The sequence below is a fragment of the Gavialis gangeticus genome, unplaced genomic scaffold, assembly GCF_001723915.1.
Source record: "Gavialis gangeticus isolate Ggan-Ray unplaced genomic scaffold, GavGan_comp1, whole genome shotgun sequence".
Taxonomy (NCBI): Eukaryota; Metazoa; Chordata; order Crocodylia; family Gavialidae; genus Gavialis; species Gavialis gangeticus.
The window spans coordinates 89,107,839-89,120,337 of NW_017729025.1; the positions used below are offsets into that span (position 1 = coordinate 89,107,839).

The 12,499-nt window shown below is 42.4% G+C and overlaps 1 protein-coding gene across 3 annotated transcripts in view; it reads right to left on the reverse strand.

The window, feature by feature from the left end:
* The window catches only part of SIPA1L1 (signal induced proliferation associated 1 like 1), a 355,154-nt gene that overhangs the window by 83,330 nt on the left and 259,325 nt on the right, over window positions 1-12,499 (reverse strand). For all 3 annotated transcript variants that reach the window (XM_019519136.1, XM_019519135.1, XM_019519134.1), the window contains exon 12: window positions 6,477-6,755. In XM_019519136.1, coding sequence (XP_019374681.1) covers window positions 6,477-6,755 — 279 coding nt within the window. The remainder of the gene's footprint in view (window positions 1-6,476; window positions 6,756-12,499) is intronic.

Consider the following 12,499-nt stretch of genomic DNA (forward strand, 5'->3'; position numbering starts at 1 on the left):
CCTGCCACAGACCCTTCTCACCCCAAGGTGTTCAACAAAAGCAAACAACACCTTTGCCCAACAGCTAGTCAACACAGCTCATGTGTCAACCAATTTGGAAAATTTGCAGTGTGTGTCATGTTTGCTAAAAAAAAAAAGCCATTATGGAAAATACACAGAAAAGATTTCCATCATTTCTGAACAAAAGTCTACCAAAGAACTGGCTAGATTGTTTAACTTGTAAGCTTACTAACAAATAAATTTATTGCTAGAACTGACATTACACATTAGCCAAAGTACTCCACTAAGCTGGCCCTTTCCGCAGCCACTTAGTTGTAAGACCCCCTATTCAAAGCCATCATAAAAGTAGATTTTGTTGCTCAGAAATTTTGCTGGAGTTGATGGTATAGACAGCAGAGACATGACCAGGACAAAGACAATGAGGCCAAACTAAACTCAGACTCCATTAATCCATGATAACTGGCATAATTTAAAGTAGCCCTGAAATGGTTTCAAAATTCTCTTTGAGAAATAATGGAAACTTAGGTTTACAAAGACCTTGATAAGTTCGCGAGCAATCAGTTAAAATCTGAGCATTTAGACTAGGGACAGACGTTCAAAAAGCCTGAATTGATTCAATCTTTGGAGGTTAGTCTAATGTGGCTAGGCTGAACCAGTTTGTACCTGTACAGACATCCCCTCTGGACTGAGGAAATACAGGCACATGCCTGCAGTGGCTCAGGCTAGAAGCTGGGGGGCATTACAGCAGCCCTCCCTTCCCTTCCACAGCGCTGAGATGAGAGGGGGCACAGCCAGGTCCCAACACGACGCTCTGATTAGGGAGGGGTCCCCCTCCCCCACTGCTCCTGACCAACCCAGCAGGGAATTGACAACAGAGCATTTAGCAACTCCCCATCAAGAAAACAAAAGCCTCTCTCATTAGTTCAAGCTCTTCTTAAACGCCTTTTCCAAGGAAGGAACAAAGAAACATTACCAGGTACCTGCTGATTACCTCCAAAAAGTGGAGGTGCACCAATACATTGGTCTGATATTGGATCAATACCAATATGAAGAAAATTATCTCTCTCAGATATCAGCCCTAGGGGGCTGATAATTTGGCCAATAAATGCCTGTGCTGTGTGCAGCCACAGAACAGCATGGAGCAGAGCTGGCAGCATGGAGAGCTGCCTCCAGCTGGCAAATTGGAAGGGGAAGGGGGGAGGGAAGGGGCATGGGAGGACAGATCAATGCCCCCTGCTGTCAGGGAGGGCAGCGGCAGGGGCTGCCAGCCACGGTGGGAGGGAGGGAGCATGGGACAGAGCCACAGCTCGTGGGCAGGGGACAGCTCCTGCCACTGCTTGCACCCCAGGAGGGCAGGGACGGTATGTGCCCCCAGTTTGTGCAGCATGGGGTGGGCGGCAGCTGCAAGGTGAAGCTGGAGTTGTGTGGGACTCTTTTTGCTGGGGGCTGGGTTCAGAGCAGGCTCTGGCAGTGCTGGAAGAGGTTGCAGCCACCCCAAATTTTGCCGCCGCTCAGTTCCCAGCCCTGTGCCACCACCTGCTGTTTGGTGCAGGCCTGGCTGAATGACCCATCTCCATCCAAGCACTGGGAAAAAACAGGGCTGCGCTGGACAGTGATGCAGGGCTGGGAACAGTGTGGTGGCAAAATTTGGGGTGGCTGCAGCCTCCTCCCAGGGCCACTGGAGCCCACTCTGAGCCCAGTCCCCAGCAAGAAAAGCCCCGTGCAATGCCGGCTCTGGCTCCACTCTGCAGCTGCCGCCCACCCTACACAGATTGGGGGCACACCCCCCTGCATCCACCCTCCCGGGGTGCAAGCAGCAGCAGGAGCTGTCCCCACCCCACCAGCTGTGCCTCTGTCCCATGCCCCCCCAACCTGGCTGGGCAGTGCCTGTCTCTGCCCCCTCCCTCATTGGGGGGGGCGTTGATCTGCCCCTCCACATCCCTTCCCTCCTCCCTCCCCTTCCACCACACCGGACTTACCACCTGGAGGCAGCTGTATCGGATATTGGATCAGTCTCGGCCAATATGCCTCCTGAAATATCGGCTATTGGTATCGACCCCCAAAATCTCTATCAGTGCACCCCTACCAAAAAACCCTAAGTGGACACTGTCCTGTCTGCCTTTGTCTTATCTGCCTTACACAGACACCTCTCAGCATTAGCTAGCATACCACATACTGGCTATGGTTCCTGGCCTGGGAAAGGGGATGGGGGAATCCCTGCTTAAGCAGGGAGTGGGGGGTGGGAAGCAGAAGGAAGTGAGATAGACACTGCTGTGCCTGCAGTCTCTGCTGGAGCTCCAGCCAGGGCACAGAGGAGAATGGGCAGGCCAAATCTCTGGAGCAGAGACCCCCTGCCCAAGGCTGCAAATATCTGGGATGCTGAGGGACCCTGGTTTAACTTAAACCAGGCGACATTACATAAACCAGTTTGACCCAAATCAGTCAAGTCTGATACTGCATTCAAACTGGTTTATGTGCACTGAACGTCTGTTCTGTTACAGGTTTAAACCAGTTTGTGTGTGATGTCTGTCTCTACCCTTAATGTCTGCAGTATGGGCAAAGAATCATCTACCCATGTCTGAAGTATGCCCTAAGGATCATAGAACTATAATCCCAATCCTAATCTTTCAACACTATTATCCAGTCTGACAATGATCAATTTTGATTTTGGTAAGTGAAGCAGTTTTGAACCACGCCAGCATTTGAAAGAGAAATTTAAAAAAAAAAAAATATAGAATGATTCAAGAGGTAGTATTAATCCTTTGTAGGTGGTAACTCCTCTTTAATGAATCAGTATTAAAGCAGAGAGTAAGAGAGACTATATTGCTGGAAGCTGCCATTTGTATCTGCTATATAGAACTGAAACTCTCAATAGTCTTTGGATTGGTCTACATTTTTTAAAATTTCTGGTACAGCTGTATCAGGTACAGAGGTGGTTTTTAGTGCCACAAGTCTAGCATAAGTGCAGTTATACCAGTATAATGGTGACCTACAATATTTTTAAAAATACTGTTCAGTTTTTGAAATGGAGTACATTAAACTAATATAAGCACTTTCTGACTGGTAAAATGTGTTTAAAGTAGGTGGGGTTTACAGAACTAACTTGCTGGCACAGTTAAATCAACACAACTCTGAAGTACAGATAAGCCCTTTGTCCTTAACGGTCATGTGGCATTTTTGTAGGAAACCCAATTAACATTTGTTTCTTGGCTATGTCCAAGTTCAGTAATTAGACAGCCTAGAGTAAAATTCAAATTTAAACCACACAAATTATTCTGTGCATTTCTTTCTAAATAAAAGTGTAATGTTACTGGTTCAGAATGTAAACATTTGACAAAGAAAAGGAGATAACGAAGTGTCAGGTTTAAAAAACAGGGATATTCTTTTAGTGCATTAATCACTTTTTCATAATTACTGTTTGAATCACATATAGTGGGTTGTAAGTATACATGGTGCAAAGCACGGTTTTTGTGTCAAAAGACTTTTGATGCTGGATCTTTTCTTCATTTATTATAAAACAAGACAAAAATCTTCAGGCATGCACCTAGTAAATAAAGACTATACTGTATGTTAACCCCCTGGTACTTCAGAGCAAGAACTTAATGGCAGGAAAAAGACTTTTCTACAGGCTTAACTGATAAAGACTCTAAATCAAAGCAGGCTCCCATCAGCCACAAATATCACCAGTGACTAAGAGCATTTTCCTCAACTCTATCTAGATTTCCACACAACTAAATCTCCCATCTAACTTCACAAGGGAAAAAGGAGATGAATCAGTTTTATGTTTCAGTTAAATGCTGCTTGTCTTTGCCATCTTATACTCCTGTGAAATGGAACTCCAAGATCTCCCCTGTTTTTAATCATCTAGCAAAGCTCTATCAAAACTCGTGCAAGTTACATGCAACAAAAAGAGCTGGAGTATAGTTGCTCCAGCTCACACTAGAAAAAGTGCAAGCTATCAGCCTGGAATGTACGAAATGTCCTTGGCATGATCCATGTATAAATTTTGTGCTTCTGAAGGTATGAAAACCACTGATGAAAATCCAAAGCAGAAAATAATTCTTTATTGACTTAAAACAGAACAAAACAAAAACTTGTCTCTGTTGATTTTAGGACAGCTACACAATAAAAATAAAAGCAATTAAGCATTTCGGATTTATTTAGTAAAAACACAAAGCATTATATACAATTTTGCAAGAGAAGAAAAAAAGATAAGCCACTATCTGAGCTTACTAATCTTTCCTTGAACTTCAAGCAACTTTTTTTCTTTATTTTAGCTGGAAACAACTGAACATTAAACAGCTGTAGCTATATATAAAACTGTATTCAGCCCACTAGATTAACATCTTTAGCAGACTAGAGAGGGAGGCAGACAAACAGACATGTATTTCCAGCAAAATATCCTTGATAACTTATAATTAAATCTGGACAGACACAATATAAACCTTTTGGGGGAAAAAACTCTTTAAATGCTTTTTAAAAGTGAAGAAAGTGGGGGAGAGATGAGGTGAAACACTTCTGAAACAAAGTCATGGTTTCATTTATTAAAAAACAAAACAGAGTGGCACAGAGGTACAATTTCCACTCTGCAAAGTGTCCATTTGCCTATGCCCTTTTATTGACAGCATCCAACGACTAGGTGTTTGAATGCTTTAATGCTTACATTAGCTGCACAAATTTTTATTCGTTAGGAAAATACCGGTAATATTTGTATAATTCCACACATCAAAGATGAGTCCAGAAGAACCCCCATCCAGCAGGACCAACACATTAAATCAAATCTGAGATAAAGCTGTTGTGGAGATGCCATAAGAAGAAATAAATGCATGAAAAAGTGAATGATAATTTTTCCACACTCCCAAACACCTTGTTTTGCTGCTATACCTATGATGAAACAGTATGAGATCCTACTGTACAAAATAAATACCGCATACATAAAAAAAAAAAAAAAAAAAAAATCAACCTGTGCCATTTTTAAAATACATCTTCAGGCTCTCCAAGATCGATCAGGAAATATATCCTGAAGAGCCTACATGGCTCAACATATACTTTGATCCAGACAGGATGCTCAGAGATAAGCTAACTTTATTTTAGATGTCCACTGGCCTCTAGCATCTTCTTTGCAGCAGAGAATTTTAGAAAAAAACCTCCCATCAATTCTAGCACCAGTTTAGCAGGCTCAAGTGACCTTGGTCTTTTTATTTTATGTTAATATAATTTAAATGGTACATTGATAAAAATACCGGTGCTACCACAGAATCAATAGCATTACAAGTGTGTTCTGTCCTAAAGCACCCAAATGTAAGTTTTGCTCGTGAGACAAAAAATAGGTTTTATATAATTCACCAAAAATGTATGTTTAATTTTGGTGTTTAAGTGTGTGTAAATATAATAAAAAATATTGTGGATGAAAAAATACTGAAAAAATAGTCTGCAACTCATTAGCTTCCTCCTCACTTGCTAATAGTTGAGCTATGGTTGAGTTTTCTGTCTCACTGTAATAGCTTTACTCTCAGCTATAAGATCTAACACCTTCCCTCCTTCAGTTTTCAACCATACAAACAAATGCTTTAGCAAATGAATTCACCATACTATATCTTCCTTCAGTTTTCTACAATTTATGTCATATATTGTTCAATGCCTAGTAGTTTTCAAGTCTATAAGGCATTTTCAGATACAAGCTGTCTTGTATGTAAAACAGAGGCTATGCAAAACAAAGGCTATTGTACTAGCTTGTTTCCCTTTGCTCATCTCTTCGTAAGCTAAGTGATGCTAACAGATTTATTCAGACAATCAAAACAAAGAAACTACATTTCAGCACTATCATCCACATCTCCCTTTTTTAAAGTGATGGAAATATTGTGACATTTTATGGCTGATACCATCAACTCAAAATGAATTGGTGCTTAATTTCTAAAGCAGGAGCTTGAAAAATGCAGACTTTAAAACTGTTTACTCTCTACCTCTAAAAGCTTAATCACTTCCCAGTCATGGAAACATATTTGGCTTCATCACTTTGCTATACTGTTGTATGCATTAACTAAATATATTACCACATGCTATTCTTGTGTCAACATCTTTGTGACTTCCATACATGCCAGCACATAAAATACAAAAACGGGAATGCACAAATTGTCAATCCAAAAATTTCAGGAATGTTTAGATCAAGAATTTTAATTTTATTTTAATTACAATACGCGTTTAATTGGAATATAAGCAGTAAATTTAAGTAGTTGTATAACAATTTCAAAATACCATCTGCCATAGTGAAATACATTTTGTGCAAGGCAGTAACAACCTATCTTGTGGACAACTGTCCTGTGTGAATTACTCACTTTGGCTTCTATATTTTTATTTTTTAATTAGCAGTGAGATTCAGACAAGTAAAATATTTGGTATGCCTAAACTGTCTAATGTGGTTTTGTTTCTGATAAGATTTAAAGTTTGGAGACCTAATATACATAGATCATACATACCTTCGGCTTTCCAGTGGACGCCCATCACTAGAGATGCTGCGAGGGATGTTGGCTGCTCGTTCTGGAGGAGGCATTTTCCCTTCTCCTTTCCCTGACCCAATCCTTGAGATTACTGGACTCTGCATCTGCGATGGTACCTGCGACATGTGAGATCCCTGCCCCTTGTTTGCATTTCGTTGCCATTTGTTGTTATTTCTGAAGGGGAATTTGAATTCGTATGGAACCCCCTCGTTCACTTTGTATTCCATCACTGGCATGCGATAGCTTTCTGAAGAACTCCTGGAAAGGCGAAAATGGACACTTAGGTAAAATACTTGCTCATGGTAAAAGAAGCAGCAGCAGCATTGCATCAAATTACACTAACATGTGCTGACAAAGGGCATTGTTAAACAGCATGCTCTACTCATGGTCCTACTTCTCGTCTGTTGCTTTTCCTTTTGTTAAAGAAACTTATATACAATACTAAAACTGAGAGTCAGTAAGATAAGAGCAGACGTACAAGAAATGGACTAGATGAGATAATATAGTAAGACCATCTCTACCTCCCAGGAGTCTGCAAGATAGATTTTCATTTGCAATGAGTCTTAAATCTCAGGTCTCCATGCTGTTTTGCCCTCCTCGCAGAAGTCCTGTCCCAATTGGGGGGGTGGGGAGGGGTTGGTGATTCCCAAGTAAAGCTCAGGTGACTGGCTCCATGCAAGATGCCTGCCAGGAGCCTTACCAAACTAGTCCTAAGAGCCTCCCCCCCAGCAAGGAAGGTTGGTGGGAGGGGGGTGGTAAATAGGGGGGAAGGGGAATCTATCCCTTGAGCCCCCATGGTTTGGTTCTGGGTGAGGAGGGAGGTGGGCCCTGGGGAGACATGCTTCCCCAGGCTCCATGCCCTTGCTGCAGTTAGCCCCCATTCTTAGTGTGGAGCCACTTGGAGTTATCAGTGGTGACACCATGATGGGAGTGGAGCTGTCATGATTAATCATGGCAAGAGCCTGGAGACGAATGCCCCTCCCCCGCATGGCTCTGCTCCCAGAATGGAGCGACCAGGGGCTAACCACAGAGACAGCATGGACTTTAGGGAAGTATGCCTCCCTGGGCTCCATGATCTTGCCACACTTGGTACTAGGCAGTACCCTCCTCTTCCCCCTCTCCCCCACCAGAAAGAGACAGGCTAGGCAGGGAAGCCACAGCCCCCAACCCAATTCTCCTGGCTAGGGGAGGGCCTAGGTTGGGTCTCCTGGGGTTCTTGTACCTGGCAACCTGGTGCCATATGGGCAGGGGTCATACCCACTCAGGGTGGATAGGGGTGGTGGCTTGGGGCCAGTACTGCCCTCTGGGCAGTACACTTTCAGAGGGTGGGAAGTTTGTCAGGAGTAGAGAGGCTGGGAGCCATGCATCTTGGGATGCTGGATGACTGCAAATTGGTCGCTATACCTCTGTGGAGCAGACTAACCAAACCCTAACGCTAGTTGGGTAAAATGGCTTAAAGATAACCCTCACCCAAAGTGGTGTAACTTTAAGATGCTTAGAGAGTACTTTATACTATTTAGCACTCTAACGTGTGGACTCTCCTGTTTCAAGTGCCTTCAGAATGGCTTAAAGGTAAACCATAATACCCCCTTTCCCCACACCCCACAGACACACGTTGGACACGCGCACACACGCTGAACAACCACATCAATTGGGAAAACCCCTATGGAGTTAAGACAACCTGCAATTCATCACTGATTTTATAATGCAGGTATGACATTCTCATGCTTCTTTAGCAATACAAATGTAGCAAAGCCTTGGAAACTTCAACCCAATTTTATTCAGGGTTACATGTACAGTGCTGCATCTCAATTGTAGCAATGCATGAATCTGCCAAGTTAAAACTTAGTGTGGCAGCAGATACACACTCCCCAGGGAATATTCCCCATCTCCCTTAGAGCAGTTACGTTTCCTTTTTCTGTAGCCAGAGACTGCCTTTTAAAGTACTCTGTTAACTTACAAGGGAGGTTAGAAAGCTATTTTTGCACTCAAATTCTCACAAACCAGCAAGAGATTTCCTGATCAAAGATGAGAAATAACTATTTATAGAACTTTCAGAGATGGGAAAAAACTGCATGGCAGAAACAACCTCTGGCAAAGTGCTGTTGCCTGGAGTGCAGCTGTTCAACATTCAGCTTTATATTCATAGATGCTTTTTGAAGGCCAATGCATCTGTCCTCCCTTGCTGTACCTCACTAAGTCCAGCAGGAAAGTCAGGTCAAATCTTTAAAGATGCCTTTAAATCCTGAATTCTTCATTCAGTATTTCATTTTTATACTACTGGGTCCCAATCTCTTTAGGCATCTGCATCAATTTACCAAATCAAATATTTGGATTCACCAATCAGTGCTTCAAAGTTCCATTCCTCTGCATGTGCTTTAACTCACAAGGTGCATATGGCACTGGGATTAGATTAAACACCAGACTGCTGCATGTTAAAGCAAGAACAACAGAACAAGATCCAGTGCACTGGGATTATTTAGTCTGGAGAAGAAAAGACTGGAGAGATTTGATAACACTTTTCAAATACAAAAATGGTTGCTATAAAGAAGATGGTGATAGATTATTCTCTGTAGCGAGGGACAGGAAATAACTGGCTTAAACTGCAACATGGGGTATCCAAATGGAAGAACTTCCCAATGAGGAGGGTGGTTAAGCATTGGAAAAGATTACCTAGAATGGGTTTGGCATCTCAAACCATGGAAGTTTTTAAGAGCAGGTTAAATACTGTCTTGATATAAAGCAAGGGAAACAATTGCTGCAACCCTGCCTCCCAAGATGGAAATGGAGATGGCAAATGTGCCCAATAAAGGTAAACAGGAAAATGATCATGAAGAATTCTTCAAGCACAGAGCCTTTCACCACCCCTACTGATACTTTGCCATTTTATTCAAGGAAAGCTAGAAGGGATGAACTCTGAATGTGTCATTCCTTGCCTTACTGTCTCCTTTGGGAGGGAATTTCTATAAAATGTAACAAGAGAAATGAAAGAGCAGGACTTAGAAAGCAAAATCAAATCATCTGAAAATGCCATCACTGAATATCAAGGGCAGCTCACAAAACTAGTCAAAAGTGCAATATGAAGAAAATTAAAAAGAAGGCAGAAATGCTGGAGAGTAGGTGTCTCTAGGCACAGGTGAGTACAGGTCCCATTTTCTTTTACCAGAAATTCTCACTATAGATATAAAAAAGAATCCTAGTTACTCAGCCTATACAATTCCTATGAGGGAAGGAAGGGTCTCCAAGAGCAAAAGCAAGGTGTGCCTGAAGCAACGATGCCAGCTCTGGATACAATATAGACAAAAGTGTAGGGCAGAATTGCAAGGATAAGCTTTCTGAGGAAGCATGCAATTTAACAGTTTGATGGCTAACAAAGGAAGTTCAATGAAGTAGAAAATTTGAGTTTCATACAATTTTTTAATGGAAAAAATATCATGAGTATGCCCCTTCACTAGGTTAGCTGAGTGTCTGGGCAAAGTATGGGACAGAAATTTTAAAAAAGGAAGCCTTCCAACAGGTTTTATTACATTTTGAAGTGTATTAAGTTATTGACTGCTTGAAGACTAAAAAATACTGAAGGTAATATATTTCCCTCTATTAATGAAAAAGGTCATGAGCACTAGATATAATCTAGGACCCTAGAAAAAATACAAATGAAAGATTTGTAGTTAAGATGGTTTTAGATTTTTTTGGGGCGGGGGGGTAGGAGGGGGATTATTCCAAAACGAATTTTATGTCCTAAAGAAACAAGACATTAGGTAGAAGAGAAAGTAACGGGATATTTGAAATACCTTCACTGATCCAATACCACTTTGTAATCAACCCTTGCTAGAAACCACTAATGCCACATTTAAATCTAAAGAGATATTTGTTTCAGGAATTTGCAGATTCAAGAGCAAGTCAGACTGTAAAGTAGACTACAACTTTATAGTTAAAGTTGCTACTGCAATGCTATTATCTTTGTAAATAGATCAATTGCTTCTATACCCCAGCTCCCCTCCCACAGCTTTACTAGACCAATACAGCTACAACCTGGATACCTATTCACCTTTACATACCTCTGTCTAACTTGTTCTGTGAAAGGTTCTGGGTTAACTTATCTGAGCTTCACTATGTCCAGGTGTATCACTAGTAACCTTCATGCAGCTCCTCTGACAGTAGTCATAAAGAAGGATGGTTGGAAGGGACCTTCAGAGGTCATCTACTAATCCATCTAGCACTGCCTGAAGCAGGATCACCCCTGTCCAAACCATCCCATACTACCAGAATCTAAACTCTACATAAGACTCTTGTCAACCCTGATACAACCACAGACCTAATACCCTAACCTGCCACAGGTAATGCAAGGGAACCATGGCAGTCAACATCCTGCTTCTATACAAGGTTGTCAATATATGCTCAAGAGGGCCACGCCCCTGCTACAGAGGAAGGCAAAACCACCATGGATAAGTGTAGTCCATACCATGGGGTAAAATTCCTTCTCGGCCACAAATATGGCAAATATGATCCTGAGCAACGGGGCAAAACCCTTTAGCTAGGAACCTCTAGGTTTGCCCTTAGCAGGAGCCCACCCCAGTTGAAGTCCCCAGCCTTAACTATAGGCAACACCCAATGCCTAAGGGAAGACTTAAAAACATGCTGACACATATAGCAGAAAAGAGAGGTGGGGGCAGGAGTAACCAGCAAAGCCCAGAAGCATGGGAGATGCCCATGGTTGAAAACAGGCATGGCTGTCTCTAGATCATTCTGGATCAGAGGCTGTCCAACTTCTTGAACACTTCCAATGATGGAGAGTCCACAGCTTTCCTAGGCAGTCTGTTCCACTGCCTTACTATTCCAACTGTGAAGTTTTTCCTGATATCCAAATTAACTGTACTTTGCTGCAACTTCAAGCCATTGGTCTATGTCCTCCTCTCTGCGGCAAGATATTAAAGGTGCTTTCCCTCCTCTTTTTGGCAGTCCTTCAAGTATCTGAAGACTGCTAACATGTCCCCTCTTAAGTGCTTTTTGTGCAAGCTGAACGTTTCTAGCTCCTTCAGCCTCTCCTCGTACGACTTGCCTTCCAAGCCCTCGATCATCTTTTTTGCTCACCTCTGGACCCTCTCAATTTCTCCATGTCCTTTTTAAAATCTGAAGCCCAGAACTACACACAGTACTGCAGATAAGGCCTAAGTGCTGCCAAGGAGAGAGGCATTATCACCTCCTGGGTCTTGAACCTAATGCAGCCGCTCAAAAAGCAAATGCATCACACTACGAACTTACATTGAGTCTGTGCTCTATCAAGTCCTTTCCCATACAGCTGCCATCCAGCCAGGTGCCCCGCATTTTGTATTTACGTTTTTTATTATTCCTCTCAAGGTGTAGTATTTTGAATCTGTTCACACTGAACTTCATCCCGTTAGCACTATCCCAACTTTCCAGTATGTTGAGATCCTTCTGAATTGTCCTTGCATCCCCTACGTTCACAACCCTTCCCAGTTTCATGTCATCCATAAACTTGCTCAAGAAGCTTCCTATGACAGCATCCAAACCGTTAATAAATATGTTGAACAGTACTGGGCTGTGGACAAACTCTGGTGGGACTCCACTCAAAACCTCTTGCCATTCTGACATGGACCCATTAATAATTACCATTTGCTTACAGCTATTGAGCCACTTATCTATCTACCTTGTAGTTTAATTCAGTCCACATTTCTCCAATTTGTTTATGAGAATGTCATGTGGGACCCTGTCAAAAGCCTTGCTGAAGTCCAGATACACTATATCTACAGAATTCCCTTCATCCACCCAAGTAGCCACCTTCTTCTTGTGACTCTACACCACATTTGATCATTTTGTTGCACATGCTTGTGCTCATTTATTGCACTTTGCACATGTACAATATTTCATTGTACATGTGCCTTCCAGCAGCACGCATTGCAGCAGGTGTTGCATAGTCTGAGGATTTGTGCCTCAAGTCATAGGTGGTTGAACCAATGGTATAGCCCCACTTCTTCATTAGT